Genomic DNA, 19,943 nt, shown 5'->3' with positions numbered 1-19,943 from the left:
AATGAAAACAAACTAATAAATATGTTGAGAGGAAAGGAAAGAAAGAATAGATACACAAAGTTCAACAGAGGTAGATGAAGCAAATTTATATACATTAAATGTTAACAGCAAGGGGAAAGGAACAGTAGGAAAGGCAAACAAAGGAATAAATGTAGAAAAAATATAATAGGTTTAAAAAAATTAAAAATTAAAATTATAAAAAAGAGAAAAGAAAAAAAAAAAAAAAGAAGACTAAAGAAAAAAGGGAAAAAAACGAGGAAAACTCTACAGAACTGCAAAAGCCCAATGTAGAGGTAGAGGTTTATGACAACAATAAAAAATGTGACTGAGGAAAATAAAAAACGCAAAGGCTTAATTGGATTTCTTAGTGCCAATGAAATTGACAACTGCAACATAGCGGGGTGGGGGGGGGGAAGAAAAAAAAAATCCAAAAGTATCTACAGAACAAGTTAAAAAATAAGAATAATAAATTTTTTTTTTCGAGTCAGTGCTGTCAGCATCCTTTCCCTCGCTGGGAGTCAGTCCACCTCCCCTCCGTAGGATGCCCTCCAACACTGTGCTGACCTCTGGACCTGCTGTGGGGGCAGCTCAGATTCTAATCTGGTCCTACTCCTGTGTGTTCTTGCCTCCAGTGCCCACAGCTATCAGAGCTAGTGCCTTTACTTTTATGGGAGCTCTCAATTTGCCTTTTTTATTTTCCATAGACACCGTCTGCTTAGTTGATCACGTGGATTTAATCTGCAGCTTGTGCCCCTGGTGGGGAGGTTTGGGTCTTCTTCCTTAGCCACACTGCCCCTGGGTTTCAGTTGTGGTTTTATTTCCACCTCTGCATGTGGGAGCTTCTGAGGCTGCCCTGGAGGACTTGGGTTTGCCCCTGTGAGGGCCAGGTGTGGAGGTGGTGCAGCTGATTGGGGTCGCAGGGGTTCTGGCAGCACCAGATACTCAGGGGGAGTTGGTGGCTCGGTAGCAGGAAAGACAGTGCCCTAGAAGGGTATGGCAACCAATATTAGCCATTATGCTCCAGTATTCTTGCCTGGAGAAAACCCGCTCTCTGACAGAGAAGCCTGGCAGGCCACAGTCTCCAGGGTGGCAAAGAGTCAGACACGACCGAAGCGACCCTGCATGCACAGACGCGAGACTTTTTTTGCCTGTGGCCGTGCTGCCCCAGTGAGAGCTGAGCGTGAAGGTGGTGCAGCTGCTTGGCTTGTGGGGACCCTGGCGGCGCCAAGTGGGCAGGGACACGGACTGCTTCCGCCTCAGGAGCTATGGCCCTATCAGGGTCTTTTCTCAAGCATCTTGTAGCTGGCGATCAGAGGGCCTCTTTAGCCAGTCCTTCCCAGTAACTCCAGCCGTTCAGGCACTTAGAGGGCTCCCTTCCCTGGGGTCCTGCTCTGTTGTTGGGGGCATCAGGCGCAGAGAGGGCGCCCACCCCCCCCCCCCCCCCCCGTCACCCCCTGCCCCTCCACCGGCTGGGGTCCTGCTCCGTAGTTTGGCGCATCAGTCACTGAAAGGGGCGCCCTGGGTGGGGTCCTGCTCTGGAGTTCAGCGCCTCAGGCATTTGATGGGCCAGCCTCTCTATTGTTCAGCTGCCCATGCTGGCATGTGAGGGGAGAAAGGCTTTGGTAATGGCGCCACCCCCTAGCGTGACTCAGCAGTATCGACTTGCTTCCATGGCTGCCCGGCTTTCCTCCACCAGCATTTCCCACCACGATCTCCTCTCTCTCACGTGTCCTCAATCCATCTCTCCACAGTCAACAGCAGCCCTCGCCCTGGGGTTGCTCTGCAATCCCTCAGCTCCAGCTCCCAGCCACTGCCCCTTCCAGGGAACCCTCGTCCCTGTCCGGGGTATGCATGGCTGCGGCAAGGACTGTCTGATTCTCATTCCATTTAGGCGGCCACAGGTCAGCTGTTTCCCTCTCAGCCTTAAATGTCTCTTCTCTGACTCAGACAATTACCCTGATGTGGGGATCAGAGCCCTCCTTCAGTTCCCCCACCTGCTGAGGGCAGGCTCAATCCTGCTAACACTCGTGTTTTCCCCTATAGTTCCTGCCTCCTACTGAGTTTTGCGTGGTTCTATATATTCTTTTCCACTGGTCAGGTCCTCCTGTCTGCTCTCAGCTGCTGTTTTGCGTGCACTTCTGTGTGTGAAGGTGTGTTCCTGATGTATCCGGGAGAGAGATGTACTCCACATCTGCCTACTCCTCCGCCGTCTTGTTCCCTCTCTGCTGCTTCTCATTATTGTTGTCCCCTCTTTACTGTCTTTGCCCTTATTCTCTTCCTATGTTTAACCAAAGTCACTCATTTTATACCTTTTTTTTATTAAGAGTAAAAGATAGTTGAGTGATTTTCTAGCCCACCAGAATGAAAAATTGATACTACATTTAATGTCGATGGTTTGACCCAAAAAGATGGCATCATGGAATATATGTAGTTGATCTTATTGATCTGTAGTCTGATTTTATTTGCTTTAGAACATGGTAATGTTTGGGAATTAGTTTTAGAATTTAGGCAAATTCATGTGCTGTATTCAAGAAACTAAAATATATTGTAGGAGGTTCTCAGATTTATGGGAAACTGTTAAGTTCACTTTAAGGAATTTAGTTATATTAAATATTATAAATTATAGCACATTTATTGGTGCCCTTATTTATTTGTTAATGTTAGGGAGTCACAGAAGTGGTTTAGTTAATGGAGTCTTTTATCTCCCATCCCAAGTTTGGTAGACTTTTACCACCGAAAACACATGTTGGAGAATTGGTGTAACTCTGTTTAATAGATTTCACTAATACATATCATCCTGTTGTTGTTGTTATTGTATGACTAAGAGCATTACTAAGCTAAGAGTATATTTATTAAAAATTGACTAGTCACCAATTGTGGCCCTAGGAAGTGATAGTCAATTAAATACAGCTTAGAACAGGTATGAAATTATTGACTCCGTTGTTGTGTTTTGAGTCCTTCCTCTCCAAAGTGCTGAAATGTGTTTTAAAATTACTTAGTTGCATTAGTGGTTGGATTTGAGGCTTTTAACATGTTTTTCATCAATACCTCTGGGAGAAGAATAACCAAGACCTTTAAATGTACGGTGCATTTTGCATCACTATGTAATTATAAATATTATGATGAAATATTGAAATGATCATGAAAGACGATAACCATTAAGCTTTTCTTTCAGCTGTTAAAGCTCACTAAAAGTTATATTGAGCTGTGGTTTATGAAATTGTTTTGACTAACACCTTCTTTAATAATTGTCTCAGAAGTGGAGAAAAATGCTTTAGGAGAGCATGGATCTTCGTTTCAGTTTTCAGATTGTTGATGGTGTTTTAGTATGGAGAAAACCTGTTGGCTTTGACTAACACCTGGGTTTATTTTTTTTTTTTTAATTTCCTTTTCTCATGGGCTGCAGGTTTTTTTTACCTGAGTTATGAGTTCCTATCAGTATGTATTTATGTACCTGGTGTGTCATAGTTTATTGTTAGATAATTTATAATTAGTGGATTATAAGCAAATTAAAATTCTGATATCTTTGAGAATTTTGAGATTTTTATAACTACTCAAAGTGTAGATAAGAATTTGTATTTTCTCTTCATTTCTCATTTTGTCTAAATTTTTTCAGTTGCTGGAAAAGCTTTATTCCATGTGAATAGATAGCCTTTCCTACAAGTAAACTAATATGAGTTTATAGATGATGTTTGGGAAAACACGAATCCAAATGTATTAGCAGTCATAAATATGTTTCTGAACTTTTGTAAGAAAAATTGGACTCTTCCAGTTCTATGTATATCATCATGTCTAATTTTTTTTTAATTTAAGACGAAAAAAATAGTGGGACATACTTAATTTGAGATCATAAATTTTTTAAATGATAATTTTTTATGGTTATACTAACTTTAACTAGTTTTCTATCAGACCTAAACCATACTGTTTGAAATCTTTGTGACATTTGAATGAGACACTTTCTGCTTTTACATTATAAGTAAAAGTCAATCTGTATTACATAAGTGTAAATAAAACGATGGTTACCTGTATACTGAAAATTTGAATTTCTCCACTATTGCCTGTTTTTTTCATGTGGAGTTGGAGTTTTGTATGACTTACAAAAATCCCCACTTGTTGCGGTTTTAAATCAGACAAAACAGATTTGAGGAAAGTGATGGATACTTTTAAAAATAAAATGTCTGGTCTAGAGAATTATATATGGGGTAATCTCTTGCCTTTCTTCCTCATTCCTTTTTTTCTAGTAATAAGAGTAACTATTTTCTTTTCAGTATATTTAGCTTCCTTTGTGAAATTTTTCTCTCAAGTAAATGATGTGTAGGAAAATGCAGTTAATTTAAGATTTTACCTCCGTATACTCCGGTGCCGTGTGAGATTTTCACGTGGCTTGGTGCGAGGGCTCTGTTGGGTGTAAGAGCTGAGGAGTGGGCATGTGCTTCTGTTCTTGACAGGAGCGTCCCTTGAGGTGTTACCGTCCCTTCTGCTTCCCTGCTGTCTGTCAGCAAACGTCACAGCCATTTCCCTCATCCCCTCAAAGCCGCAACTACTTGTACATCTTTCTGTAATTTTCTGAGTTCTGCGAGGGCATGAGTTACTCTGAGGCTGTTTTAAGTCCATCTACCACTTGATCTGTTTGTCTGCTCTTCCCGTGCGTTACTGGGTTTAGGGCAACTCCTTGAGACTTGGTATCTCCCAGTGCTCAGGCTCGGAAGTGAGGTGTGGGTTTCTGGGCCAGGGTCAAAAACTTACCTGCAGTTTCTGCTTTTTTCTCTCTTCTCCCTATTTCTGAGAAGAGTGGAGGGCCTGACACTTCTTCTCTCAGAGATTTATTTCTTCTTGGGGTTTGGTTGCTTTCCTTTGTACTAACTGTTTACTTCATTTTGCTGGGAAGAAAAGGATTTGAAGTTAGATGGGTATTCTGTTTATCCTTCACTTGGTTTACCTCAGTGAAAGAAGTATAAAATGTTTATTTTGTTGTTTCAGTTGGCTGGCAGTTGTGAATTTTAAAAGTATATATTGTGGACTTATGAGCCACTAATTTGTAGGTGTTTGTAAGTTGTTGAATCATAGAATCATATAGCTTCAAGAATTTTTTAAAGAGGTTATCAAGGACCTAGAGATGTAGAGTGATCTTTCTGTGGACATAGCCTGTTAATAGTTGATTTGAGAACATAAATCTCATGACTTCTTGTTCCTTAAGAACACATTATGTTTCCTGCTCTTTGCTCAACAACACACTGCTTTATCTTCTTTCTTAGTCTTAGCCCATTACTGTCCTCAAATGTCTAAATGCCTTTATATCTACTTCTTATTCTGCTGTATATATTCAGTTGGTATGCTCTTGCTTACACTATTCACGAAGTAAAACTCTGTAACAAAATTATGGCAAACAGCCATTTCAGTTCTGAGAGGAAGCTCAGGTTTTTCAAAACTTAAAGTAATACAAAATTGGGGATAAAAATGAGAAAGTAGATGAGAAAGGATGAGGTTTAGAAAAATTAGAATTTGGCATAATATAGGATATGAGATTACATAGCGTTAAAAACTCTTAAAGGTGTTAGATTCAGAAAATGTGAACACTGTTCATGGTAACAGTGCTAAGGTTCCAGGCTATCTTTTGTTTTGGCCTTTATAAAAGAACAAAAAAAAGATTAGTTGAGTAATATTATGTAGGTGGACTATAAGGCTCCTTAGTTTTAAGAAACATATGTGTCTGGTTGCTTTTCAAAAACATGTACACATTCATGCATGCATTGGTATTTCTCAAGTCTAGCTGTATTTCAGTTTATGTGGCCCCAGTCTTATTGGATTGATGCTTATTTTATATCTGTTTTGAGATAAGTATTAAACTTTTTTTTTCCTACATACTCCATTGGTTGATTTCTTTCTATGGCTTTTTACTGGGTGACTTACTCATAAAGAATATTTTAATATATTTACACCATCATTTGCTAATTCATAGGCTAGTGACTTTTGGTTTTCCATTTTGAAAGTGGTCTAGCCAAATTCATTCATTTTTCTTGTCTCTTTCTCAATCTTTAGTCATCAAATTTTGTAGGACATGTGCTATTTATTAAGTTTATGGAGCTACTTAATTCCATCTTCCTCTCTTTTGTTTCTTAAGGAAACAAAACCAAAACCTTTGTCCTTGGTCGTCTTTGCTGCCTTCTTTCAAACTATTACAGTTAAATTACTGGCATATACTGGTATAGAACTAAAAGGGCAAGATATATATAGGTAGACTCATTTAGTTTATCTAGAATCTAACTGTTGCTGACTTGTTTTGTTTCCATTTTAATGTCAATTATTTATGTGTTCATGGGCTGCTAGGTAGAGAGCATGTTTAACAAAACTTTTCCACGACGAGCCAAAGTATGTAATTGATATGGGTGATGTTTTTTGTAATTGTTGTTTTAAAGAAATAACCTACTAAGTGAACTTTGTTCAGCTATTGTCTACTATTTTTTTAGGAGTGGCAGAATTCTATTCAGAAGAATGCAGGCCTTGCTTTTATTGAACTTGTCAATGAAGGAAGGTAATCTATTTTATATCCATTTATATTTTACTTTAGAATCTTGTTCTTTTTTGCTATTTGAACTAATATTTTTGGTATTGATTTTACAGACAGTAATATAGTGAGTTAGATATTAATTATTATAAATACTTAAGTATTTTATCATTTTATTGTTATCTTCATGGTTATATGCTTCATGGTAAAGTCTATTCTTTATTTTTCAGTAAGTAAGGCTGAGTTTGGCAAAAATAAACTGATGATTCTATTTGCAGATATGGAGAAAACAAATCTTTTTCAAACTTTCTCAAATTCCATTATATTTTAGAGCAATAATAAGACTAACATGTCTATATTATCTCATGTCATGGCCTGGGTATAAGGGAAGAAGAATTCAGGGAAAGAAAATCCAGTAATAAGAAACATGAAGTACAGATATAAAAAGAAAGATACAAGTGTGAAAAGAGATTTAAGGAAGTGAGAAAATCAAGGTAAAAATGAAGAAACGATGAGTGGACTACTTTATGCCTGTTTTGTGGCATCTGATTTTGGATTGTACACTCCATGGAATTCTCCAGGCCAGAATACTGGAGTGGGTAACCATTCCCTTCTCCAGGGGATCTTCCCAGCCCAGAGATTGAACCCAGGTCTCCTGCATTGTAGGCTGATTCTTTACCAGCTGAGCCACTGGGGAAGCCCAGTTTTGGATTAGTTGAACTAAAGACCCAGAGTATAGATTAAAAGGTGTGATTGACTGCTATTGGAAATAGCATTCAGAACATAATTATTGTTTAAGAATGTTTCCTTATAGTGTTCTGGCTAATACAGAGAAACAGACACCATCACTCACAGGAAAATTTTGAAGCAGTAGCTAGGAATTCAGCCTCTGTCTCGTTAATGTTATAAAAAAGGGAACTGTTCCTCTCTTGGTAAGTGGGCTGAGGTGACCTCTAAAAATGGTGCACTACTCACCCGACCCAGAAAACCCCACAGAATCATGCAAATCAAGAGGTTCAGATCTTCGTGTTCACTTTAAGAACGCTCGTGAAACTGCCCAGGCCGTGAAGGGTGTGCATATCCAGACAGCCACCAAGCATCTGACGGAGGTCACTTTACAGAAGCAGTGTGAGCCATCCCACCCCTGCAGCGGTGGGGTTGGCAGGTGTGCACAGGCCGAACGGTGGGGCTGGACGCAGGGTCAGTGGCTCAGAAGGTGTGCTGAACTTTTATTGCATGTGCTCAAAAATGCAGAGTAATGCTGAGCTTAAGGGCTTAGATATAGATTCTCTGGTCATTGAGCACATTCAGGTGAACACAGCCCTCAAGATGCTGCTCAGGGTTACAGAGCTCATGGTCGGATCAACCCCTGCATGAGCTCTCCTTGCCGCACGGAGATGATCCTTACTGAAAAGGAACAGGTTGTTCCTAAACCAGAAGAGGAAGAAAAAGATATCCCAGAAGAAACTGAAGAAACAAAAACTTACGACCCGGGAAAAAATGTCACAAAAATAAATGCAAGTAAAAGTAAAAAATGGACTTCCCTGGTCGCTCAGATGGTAAAAGCATCTGTCTACAGTGTCGGAGACCTGGGTTCGATCCCTGGGTCGGGAACATTCCCTGGAGAAGGCAGTGGCAACCCACTCCAGTACTCTTGCCTGGAAAATCCCATGCACAGAGGAGCCTGGTAGGCTACAGTCCATGGGGTCGCGAAGAGTCGGTCCCGACTGAGCAGCTCCACTTTCTTTTTCAAAATTAAAAAAAAAAAAAGGAACTGTTTATTTTATATTAAATGCTACTAAGATTATTCCACTTATCAAATAATTATAGGTGCTCACAGATTAGTACTGAATACAGATAAATAAACCTGCAACCAACTGCTAAATTCTGTGCTAGAAGGTAGGAATGAGAATGAAGGGAAAGACTTCACAATTTAGTATTGCAGAGTTAGGTAGAACCTCCCTAAGGGAAACATGATTCCTGAGATGTATTTTCAAGGATGAGTTGTGTTAGTAAAATAGACTTTGAAAAAGTGGGGGTTATGGGTAAGTTGGAGAAGACATATGTGTGAAAAGCATTCTTAATAGAGGGAATATAATATCTGAAGATGCTGTGATGTGGGATGCTGTGTGGGTGTGTGAATTGTGAGTTGTATGTGAATTGGTCATCTGGATCATAAAAGGTCTAACGTGGTGTGTTTGAGCTTTCTTATCTAAACAAAGGCAGTGGGAAGCTTTGAAAGATTTTTAGAAAAGAAGTATGATTGTAATATTTGGATTTTGAAAAAATAACTGGCAGTGATCTTAGGACGGGTTGAAGGAGAGGAGACCTGGTTGAAACGAGGAACAATAACAAAATTATTACAGTGATCTGTGTGAGAAGCAGAACTAATCGTAGTTTGGAGTCTGACAAGTGTTGGGAAATCAATAATATTTCTCAATGAGTGAATGACTAATTTAGTCTCACTTTCAGCAAAAATTTCAAAGTGCTTACTCACCAAGAAAAAAGCTCTTTGGCTGAATTTCAGCACTGAGGTATTAGATGCTTTTATAGTGTATATATATAAAAAGAGACTGAGTGCTGTTGATCGAATATGTATTTGCTCTACTTAATGCAAAACACTGATTAACACCAGTTTTTTCTTTTTTTTTAAAGAAAACTTATTATAAAAGTCAATTTTGTTTAGGTTCTACTAAGTGTAAATGCCCTCAATTATGCAAGTTACTGTTACATTTAATAGATAAGGCAGAATAGCCTTGTGATTAATAGTATTAGCTTTGAAGTTAACTTAGGGTTCAGGTGCCAGCTTTGATATTTGGGAAGTACTGTTACTTCTGTGAGCCTCTGTTTCCTCATCTATTCATTCAGCCAGTATATATGCACTGACTTTGTATCATAATTGTCCTTGATTCTTTGGATACAACAATAAACAAAGCAGCCAAAGATTCTTTTTTTGGGGGGGGGTCTTACTTTCGAACAGTCACCGAAAAGCTATAAACAATAAAATAAGTAATGGTTTATATAATACATGAAAGGTGGTAAGTTCTTTGGAAAAAGATAATGTTAAGCAAGTTGAAGGAAATTTTCAAAGGAAATATTAAGGGTTTAGTTTGTAGTTTAAAGATTGATTATATTATAGGTCATCCAGAAAGTGACATTTGTGTGAGCCCCATTTGAAGGAAGTGAAGGAGTTAATCATAGGGGCATGTAGGGAAAAGCAGTAGCAGTAGAAGAGGTAAACTGTAGGAGCATTGTGAATATACTTTGAAGATAAAGCCAGTAGGATGTTTCAGTACTAATGCATCAGATGTGGGTTGAGAGAGAAAACTAGGAGTCCAGTATTGCTCTTAACATTTTTGGCCTCTGCAGCTGAAAAGATGGTGTTTCTGTCAACCAGGATGGTAAAATTTGTTAATAAAGCAGTTATTGGGGGACATCAAGAGTTCAGTTTTGAGGATTTAATCAAATCTTTGATGATCTAATACTGGTTTTTAGATCTTGAGTGGACATCAAGGAGGGCTTCCCAGGTGACTCTAGTGGTAAAGCCCTGCTGCCAGTGCAGGAGCCTTAAGAGACCCGGGTTCAATCCCTGGGTTGGGGATTATCCCCTGGAGAAAGAAATGGCAACCCACTCCAGTGTTCTTGCCTGGAGAATCCCATGGTCAGAGGAGCCTGGCGGGCTACAGTCCATAGGGTTGCAAAGTGTTGGACACGGCTGAATTGACTTAGCCTGCACACAGACATCCAGGTAGAGATGTTAAATGTCAAGTGAAAGTCACTTCGTTGTGTCCAGCTCTTTGCGACCCCATGGACCACAGCCCACCAGGCTCCTCTGTCCATCGGATTCTCCAGACAAGAATACTGGAGTGGGTTGCAATTCCTTCTCCAGGGGAGAGATACTAAATAGACAGTTGCTAATTATTTCTCCAGATTAGAGACCTAAATTTGGGTGTCATAAGCATATAGATGATATTTAATGCCTTGAGACTAGATCAAATCATTAAGGTGGTAAGGTGATGACAGATTTGACCATAGGCTCAGAAGTTGCTTGTGATTTGGACAGGAGTAGTGTTGGGAGAGTGGAAAAAAAGCCTATTTGCAGTGAATTTAGAAAAGAGAACGAGAGAAGAGGAGTTATTAGAATATGTATAAACAGTTCTTTAGAGGAATTTTGTTACAGAGGGGAGAAAAAAAAATGGAGTGGGAGGGAATAAAGTCAAAGGAAATAGGGTTTTCGAAAAATGAGAGCAAGAGAACAGTTTTGTGGTAAAAAGTGGGGAAATCAATGTAGAAGAGATAGGTGAGAATTTCTGGAATGATTTTTAAAAGTAGGTTAGAGAGTGGGTGAATTTGTATACAAAATGGTGGGTCATTTACGGTAATATGGGAAGATGTTTCATGTAGTTGTAGAGTCTGGAAGGTAAACATGGAAGTAGAATGAGAGGCTTAAATGGGTTTAGGTTTTGTCAAGTGAATATGGGTGAGCAAGACAAGGGAGTCAAACTTTTGTGCAAGAGAGTGATTATGATCATTGGCCACAGGATAGTAATTGTTAAGCTAGGGCTGGAGAGTGACTATAAAGAAAAAGATTGGGTGGATAGATTGGAACTCTAAGGACTGTTAGAGAGGTGATAGTAGAATGACTGAGCTCTGAACATGAGAGGTAGTAGTGAAGAGATGGGGGCAAGTAGACCAAGGCCATTCCGTTATTGGAAATGATGTGCTGTGGCATATGACCAAGCCGTAAATGGCTGAGGTAGGGTGGAAGAAAAGATTGCAGGAGGAGAGGCAGTTCGGGTAGTTGTCAGACGAGGATCTTGGTAAGCTTTAAATCTTACGTTTGTAGACCGTATCACTCACCGTCCCTCATCAGTTGGTGCCTGTATGTCAGTTCAGTCACTCAGTCGTGTCCGACTCTTTGAGACCCCGTGGACTGCAGCACACCAGGCTTCCCTGTCCATCACCAACTCCTGGAGCTTGCTCAGACTCAAGTCTGTCGAGTCAGTGATGCCATCCAACCATCTCATCCTCTGTTGTCCCTTTGTCCATACCTCAAATGTCTCCTGTTTATTTCTCATTGATTTTAGATTTTGCGTCACTGTCACTTTCTCCAACACTGTTCTTATACTAACTCCTGGTGCTTTTACCCACATTGTAGCATGTATCAGAATTTTGTTCTTTTGTATTGATTAATGGTATTCTGTCACATGGGTATACCATATTTTGCTTATCCCTTCAGTAGTCAGTGAACATTTGGATTACTTTCTGTTTTGACTGTTACAAATAACACTTCTCTGTGAGTTTGTGTAGGAGGCTTTGTGTGGACATGCGCTTTTGTTTCTCTTGGGTAGATACCTGGGAGTACAGTTGGTGAGTGGAATGGGAAGTCTGTGCGTAATTTTTTAAGTAACTGCTAGGCTGTTTTCCTAGTTAGCCTGGTGGGTATCTTACTCTGGTTTTTGTTTGCATTCCCCTAATGGCTAATGCTGTTGAGTGTTTTTTCAAATGCCGCCTTTGGGAAAATGTCTCTGTGCATCTTTTTTTTTTTTTTTTTTTTATAGTTTTATTTTTGTGTACAGATTTGCTTAACAATCACTCAATTTCTAGGCCAGGTTCTGGTAACTGAAGAGCCTTTATAAGTAGTTTATATTGTCTAGACCCAAGGTATGCAGCAAACCCAGTCTGGAGCAAAATGGGAAATAACATCTTTCTAAAGACAGGCTTAGAAATCCTAATCCAGTAATTTAAGATGTTTCCTTTCTCTGGTAGCAGGGCTGAATTATACCTAGCTGCTAGGCCACCATTCACAGGGATAGCCAAAAAAACAGGGTACAGGCCACCTCGTGTTATTGTGCAGGTTTCACAATGCAGATCACCTGTATTCAAAGGTAAACTTACAAAACCTTTATAAGATACATTTCCTGTCAAAAATGGGATCACTGCCATTGGTAAGCCAGCAGCTATACGAGCCTGTGTCACAATGTAAGATGCGTCGAAAAAGACTATTTGCTATTAGGCCACAGAGAGCAGCATTAAGTCCAACATATGCTGATCCATTTTCAAGCAGATTTCTTTCTGCTTCTGGGAGTTGGTTAATTTTTCGGGCTATGATATCAATTAAGTTCTCCTTGATGAGAGTACCATCTGGTTCGTGATTTTTCATCTTGAGCCTTACGCGCGTCTGCGTGCAGCTGCGGCCTCGGCGGGTCTCCCCCGGCCCGCGAGGGCTCACGACGCTCCGCTAGAGTCGCCCGGGCGCGGCCATTTTGGGCGCCACGTGACCGGCCCGAGGCGGGTGCCGGGTCGAGCCGGCGGCGGATTGGGTTTCCTCTGTGCATCTTTTGCCCTTTTAAAAACTTTGTTGTGCGACTTCTAATTTTTAAACAGTAGGTTATATTTTTCTGGATGCACCATTTTGTCATATACATGGTTTGCAGACATTTTCTCTGTCTGTGACTTGCCCTTAAATTTTTGCTGAAGATCAGAAGTTTAAAATTTTGACAAAGTATCATTTACCAATATTTTTCTTTTATGGATTATGATTTGATGGCAAATTTAAGACATTTTAGCTTAAAACAAGTAGTAGGGTTTTCTTTTTGTTCTAGAATTTTTTTTTTTATCTTTTCAAATTTTGTAGTTTTAGCTTCTACATTTACATCTGTGGTTCATTTTGAGTTAATGTTTTTGTATGCTGTGTGTGGCTGCTAAGTCATGTTTGACTCCTTTTGGGACCCCATGGACTGTAGCATGCCTGGCTCTTCAGTTCATGGGATTTCCCAGTCAAGAATACTGGAATGTGTTGCCGTGTCCTCCTCTAGAGTATCTTCCTAACCCAGGCATTGAACCACCCTCTCCTGAATCTCCTACTTTGGCAGGTAGATTCTTTACCACTGAACCACCAGTTAAACCCAGTGTTTTTGTAGAGCGTGAGATAAAAGTATAAGTTTAGTTGTTTTGGGTTTTCTACATAAATGATCATGTTATCTCTGATGAGAGGCATCCTTACATCTTACCTACCAATCTGTATGCTTTCTGTTTGCTTTTCCTGTCAGCTTTTCTCTGGTAGAATGTTGAAGAGGAGTGGTGAGAGGGGCATCATCCTTGCCTTGTACTGATCTTAATGGGAAAGTTTCTAGTTTTTCACCATTAAATTTGAAGTTAGCTTTTGGTAGATATTCCATCAAGTTGAGGAAGTTTTCTTCTATTCTTAGTTTATGAGAGAGTATATGTATCATCAGTGGGCATTTAATTATGTCAAGTGCTTTTTTGGTGTCTATCGATATGACCGTTTGATTTTTCTTTTTGGCTTGTTTATGTATAATGGATTATGTTGACTGACTCTGGAATGTTGAACTGACTCTGTATACTTGGGCTAATTTGTGCTTTGATGTGCTATACAATTCTTTTTATGGTTGTTGAATTCAGTTTTGTTTGTTGACTTTTGAAAGTTACTTGCTTGGGCTTAATTTGCAGAATTGATCTCTTATGGTATGGTCCATTAATGTTGCTGCTTAGCTGTTTTAGAATTCTTCTGTTTTTTCAGTCTGACTTTTAAGGGGTCACACCTTTTTCTCCATAGCTGAGGTCAATGAATGGTTGGTCAAACTCTTGCTGAAAACTTTGACCATGTATGGCTGGTAGATCTGTGTTTGGTTTGATGAACACATTTAAATTTGGAGTTGTTTTCATCTCTAGCTTTTACTTCCTGTTGGTCATTATCGAGTCTGTGTTGTATGTGTGCTCAATGGCTCAGAGAGCCATGTGTGAAATTCTTATTATGCTAATTCATTTTCAGGATATCCCTTTCTTAATTTCTGATCTCTCATTCTAACTTTAAATGTAATTTCATTCTAGGAGAGGTGTAGGGTTTTCTGGTTTTCAGCTTGACATGCAATATCTTCATTTTGTGTCCTCCCTTCCAAATCAAGTCAGCCATCTCTGGAAGTGAAGTTGCTGGTTTCATAAGGAGCCATAAACTGATGAACCTTTTTACATGTATGGTGTTTGGGTGGGACATTTCTGGAAAAGATTGTTACAGACTCCGTTTATTCTTACTCAATGTTTAGCACATTTTTGTGAATAAAATTATTGTGAATTTTGTTGTTTGCGGACTTCCCTGGTGGCTCAGAGAGTAAAGTGTCTGCCTACAATGCGGGTGACCTGGGTTCGATCCCTGGGTCGGGAAGATCCCCTGGAGAAGGAAATGGCGACCCACTCCAGCATTCTTGCTTGGAAAATCCCATGGACTGAGGATCCTGGTAGGCTATAGTTCATGGGGTCGCAAAGAGTCGGACACGACTGATCGACTTCATTTCATTCATTTTTGTCAGTCTTCAGAACCCTGAATTGATTATTTTTCTTCAGTTCTATGCTGTTTTTCTAGGAAATGATTTGCTGGTCTCTTTCTTTCACCATAGCTGGGAGGTTGGTCCCCAGATCTTTACATGTCTGGTTCATTCTGATTTAAGGCCCAGTTCAGATGTTACCTTTTCAGAAGTCCTCCCTGAATCCTGTTACCCAGGTCACTTTTATCTCATTTCTTAAAAATTTCCTCCTGCTCTCTTTTGCTGTCTTCCCGGGTTTGTTGTGTTGTCTGTCTTCCTGCACTTGCTCACTGAGGGCAGGCCCTCTGTGTCTTGCTTATTGTAGTATTCTTGGCTGCCGGAGAAGGGCCTAGCAAAGCCAGTGGGTATTTGTGTTTAATCGATAAGATTCTGTAAGAACACCTAACAGTTTTTATTTCAGTTACTGCCATTTTCCATGCAAATGTCATTATTTCTTAAACAGAAATTTCGTGTATACAGATAATCTTGACAATAGTCAAGTGATATTTCTTTGAATATTAATTCCAAGAAAAAACAAAATACATAGACATATAATAAATATTTTACACTAAATTTTTTTATCTGTCTTGTAAAGAAATGAGTTTTATGTTACTCTCAAATATTTTACCCAGAGTAACTCTTACTTATTGTTTCTTATTGAGGAAACAATTATTTGAAAAACTTCTTTGTTTTTATATCACATGTGATTACAGGTTTTATAATACCTTTTTCCTGTTCTCTTAACGTCTCTCTCACTCTGGATTTGTTTGCCTCCGGTGGTTAAACTGTCTTCTTTAACTCTGTGCTTTGCCTGCAGAAATCCCTTAGCAAATGTTAGAAATAAACATTGGTATAAAGAGAACTAACTTTCTTTACTGAAATAATGGAAATTTGAAATTTTTATTCTCTCTTTAAGGGTAGAATGTATTTTAAAGGAACAATTTAGAGATTTATTTCTCTAAAATCAGTGGGCTTGACTTTCCTTTTATAAATATTCAGCGCATTGAGGTTAAATGAGTTTACGTAGCAATGGATGTATTTGTGTAGCAGTGTTCAGCTACTGGACTTAATCCCAGGGGCAAGAAGAATAAGTAATAAGGGTTTTCTTTTCACTGCAGAGACTGACCTTTTTTCTTTTTTTTTTTTTTCTTTTTTGCCTCTTTCTTTTTATGTAAGTCTGACCTGCTTTGACCTCATTTATAGAGTAGCTGCTATAAATTTTGGCCTTGATTAATGTTTTATTAGTGTAAATAACATGTAGACCTTTATAGACTGAGACTACAGCATGGGGTTTATCGGACTTGATGGGTATCATTAACATATCAATTACTTAGGTCAGGCATAAGTAATTGTTTGGTAGAAATGTTTCTCTTAACTTACCTGTTTAATTGATTAGATACTTTCTTTCTAAATACACTCGTTTTGATAGTTTTAAGTTGAATTATTTATATTTTTCTTGTAAGTAGCAATCCATTTTAAATCCATTTTTTGTAATCACTGACATGATCAAGTAGTATTTCTTTGACAGTTTTTACCAAGACAAAGTAAAATATATTAACATATAATGAAAGATTTAAGTTTAAAAAATAAATTTCCACATTTTGTAAGGACTTTGTTATTTCTGAATCATAATTTTGTTTATGATTATTTTGTGATACATTGAATCACTATCATCACTATCACCTCAGTTAACTTTTCAAATATGTAAATCATTGATCTAAAAGTGTTCTATTCATTCTGAAAAACACAGGTTTCTTTAAACAGTTTTGAATTGTTTAAAGCGTATTAAAGCCTTCTTTTAGAGTGTTTTGTGATTCTGTGGCACCACATTAATAGGAAATCAGAAAGTCTATTCTAAATACCCAGTGTGGTAGGTAACATTATTATGTGTATAGGGCTTTGGTTGACTTACTTGTGTACTGGATTTCATTTTATGTTAGTTGCCTTTTCTTTCACCATAAAAATATATTTAACTGAAAAGTGAATTAAAAACTAATGCCAGTAGAACTGTTGCTTACATTTTTAAATTAAATTCTTTATCAGTGAACCTTAAAAATCTTTGCTCATTTGGATAAAGGGGTTTAGAGTTCATATTTTGGCCTTCTTCTTATTCTTTGTTACCCTTAATTGTTTTATTGCTCTCTTCTAAAAATTTTAGTATCTCAATATTGGTGTTAATTTTGCCAGCAGAAATAGATGCAGCTGCTATGTTGCCTTCTTTCTTCCTGCCAGCTTGCCTGACATCCAGACAGCAAATAGTTTACGTATTTTAAGTCCCTGATGTTGTCCTAGGCAGTGGTGATAGCAGCTCTATGAGTGTTACTAAGTCTTATAACTTCAGTTGTTTGACTTGTGTTAGAAGGAGCAATGTAATGGATGAATATTGGATATTTTATTTATTTAGATGGTCCTAGTTTTGTTCTTATACTCTAGGATTTTGAAAAATCAGTGCAGATTCCCTATCAGTAAAGTTTATATAGCTTAAAAGGGATCCTGTCTTTGGTACATAGATTTTTCATTTGTCTCCTCAGTTATATTTTAAAGTGAAAAACAGACACAATTCCATTGGCTGATCAAGATTTTTAAATTTTTGATGGTAAAGATCAGAAAGGTAGTAGACAGTGGAGGGGCTTCCCTGGTGATTCAGACGGTAAAGAATCCGCCTGCAATGCAGGAGACCTGGGTTCAGTCCCTGGGTTGGGAAGATCCCCTGGGGGAGGGCATGGCAACCCACTCCAGTATTCTTGCCTGGAGAATCCCCATGGACAGAGGAGCCTGGCATGTTACAGTCCTTGGGGTCACAAAGAGTCGGACATGAATGAACAACTAAGCTCAGCACAGCAGTAGACTGTGGAACCTAGTTTAAAGAATTAGTATCTGTTAAAAATTTTAAGATAAAAATTTTCATCTTGAATTTTATAACTTTTAAAATATATAAGTAATTATAAAATGACCTCTGTTTAAACTGTTGGGTTTAGTTTATTAAAAATACATTTTGAGAACTTCTATAGCCTCCTAGGATTTTACTCTTAAACTTGCTACTAGGAGTCTCTCCTTTTTCCCATCCTTGAAAAGCGCAGAAAGGCAGATTATCCCACATACTGTTGGGCACATTGCTTAATTATCCCCTGGGGATAGTCAGTGTCTGCTTATTGAGGCAATAATTCAGACTTGTATCTGAATATGTAAATAGCCCTCATAAAAGACATAATGTTTCTAGTACTAATACGCTTGTCTGTCTCTTTAGAATTCAACTGCTTCCATTGCTCTTGTGCTTCCTGAACAGTCATTTTGTAGCTCCAGCATTTCCCTTCACTTCAAATATCATAGAGTCCTAATAAATGTCTGTTAAATAAGTCAGAAGAATGAATGGAAAGCAAGGCAAAGAGGGAGAGAGAGGGAGGAAGAGAAGGCAAAAGCATTTTTCATTTTATTCTGACGCTCTTGGCAATTATTTGGGTTACATTTTGATAAACTACAAAGGTATTTGTTGCTCTTAAGTAAGCAGTTTAGGTAGGATGTAGTCTTATCTGAGGTAACCAAAGATATACTTGGAATGAAAGTGGGATTAATTTGTTGGGAACTCTGGAGAGTTTCTTAAAGAGCCATATACTTTCCAGTTAAATTTTTAAAATTATGTGTGTAGTAAGACTCCAGTTAAATATTATAAACAGTTGTTTGGCTATGATCTTTGTTCAGTTGTATAGATATTTTGGAAGGTAGAATAATAGGATGTTGTTTCAAAGATTTGTTGAGAGTATAATTTCATCTCCATTTACTGTGGATTGAATTGATGTAGAAATTTGTGTGGGTTATTTAGAAAGGATTGTGTTCTTTCCTCTTGAAGATTAGACTATTTAAATTACTGCTTATTATTTTCTACAGTTTAATGGCTTATTAAAGAGGACTAGAATTTTCTCCGCTTAATTAGGATAAACACATTTTTCTTATTTCATTTCTTCATGTGTTTTGGTTTAAAATAATCATATGGTCAAATTATTTTTCACTTTTAATTTTCCAGCTTGATGCTGGTTTTTTGTGGTTAGTTTTTAGGCTTGTTTTGTTACGATAAGTGTAAAATAATGGTGCTGCATTAAAATTATGTTTTTCACTTCCTAAAAATGCTAAATCCTACTAGATTTAAGGGCTTTACATGTTTGGCGCTGCAGTTGAGTTTTTTCAGCAAAGGCCAAAGTTTATGGTTTTCAGAAAAATGTGGTGTGGATTCAGAATGCTGTAGAATATGCTTGTGTCTGTATCGAAGTTCACAATCTTAGAGATTGTTAAAAACTACAATGGTTTATATATAAATGGAATCATTTACTTTATTAAATGAAAATGAATATAGAAAAAAGAGGCAAATGGGCGGGGAAGGGGGCTCGAAAAAGAAAGGTAAACTTTGAGAAAAGCTAAATGAAAATAAAGTGAAGACAGAGTTGGTTCACTTCATTCATTCAGAAGTATTTATGCATGACGGCCTGTGCTGGTCTGTGATTTGGGCTCTGGGGGTATAGCAGTGGGTAGAGTAGACATTGCTATGCTCTAATCATGTGTTTTAGTTAACATAGATGATAAAGAAATTAAAATGTTCTTGCTAGGTCAGAAAGTGCCATGTGCTGTGAGAAAGTTAAAACAGAGATAAAGGGAATAGATGCACTGTGGGGCAGAGAATGTTGCAATTTTAAATAAGGTGGTCAAGGTGGAATTTAAAAGGACATATTCCTATGAAGTGAGAAACAAATACAAAGTGGTGACAGAAGCAGTTAGAAGATGGGAGATATTTTGTGACAGAGAAATCCTAAACTGGATTCCAGGTGGGGAGTAAACAGAGTGGTTTTCCTTGTTTCTGCTTTTTTTATTATAAAGCTATCTTCTCTCCCACTTTATATACATATTCTTGAGAATAAATATTTTATAGTCCTAAGAATTTGTTTCACCTAGAACATGCCAACTTGCGACCCCCATCTGCTTCCATTCTGCCCTCTATCCTACCATGAGCTATTGTTTTAAAATGTTCGGCTCGGGATTATTGTGCAAAATAAGTTTGGAAAAATAGATTGATATCAGTATATATACATATATGATATATATGTTATATAAGTATATCAGTATAT

The 19,943-nt window shown here is 38.2% G+C and overlaps 1 protein-coding gene and 1 pseudogene across 2 annotated transcripts in view; one reads left to right on the top strand and one right to left on the bottom strand.

The window, feature by feature from the left end:
- The window catches only part of LRBA (LPS responsive beige-like anchor protein), a 725,050-nt gene that overhangs the window by 236,250 nt on the left and 468,857 nt on the right, over window positions 1–19,943 (top strand). For both annotated transcript variants that reach the window (XM_061142480.1, XM_061142479.1), the window contains exon 35: window positions 6,468–6,532. In XM_061142480.1, the coding sequence (XP_060998463.1) occupies window positions 6,468–6,532 (65 nt within the window). The remainder of the gene's footprint in view (window positions 1–6,467; window positions 6,533–19,943) is intronic.
- Window positions 12,057–12,675, bottom strand: LOC133055812 (transmembrane protein 126A-like; annotated as a pseudogene).

This window comes from Dama dama, chromosome 5 (assembly GCF_033118175.1).
Source record: "Dama dama isolate Ldn47 chromosome 5, ASM3311817v1, whole genome shotgun sequence".
In the NCBI taxonomy this organism is placed as follows: domain Eukaryota; kingdom Metazoa; phylum Chordata; class Mammalia; order Artiodactyla; family Cervidae; genus Dama; species Dama dama.
Note: the sequence above shows the minus strand (reverse complement) of the source record. Positions and strands in the feature narration are given on the sequence as shown.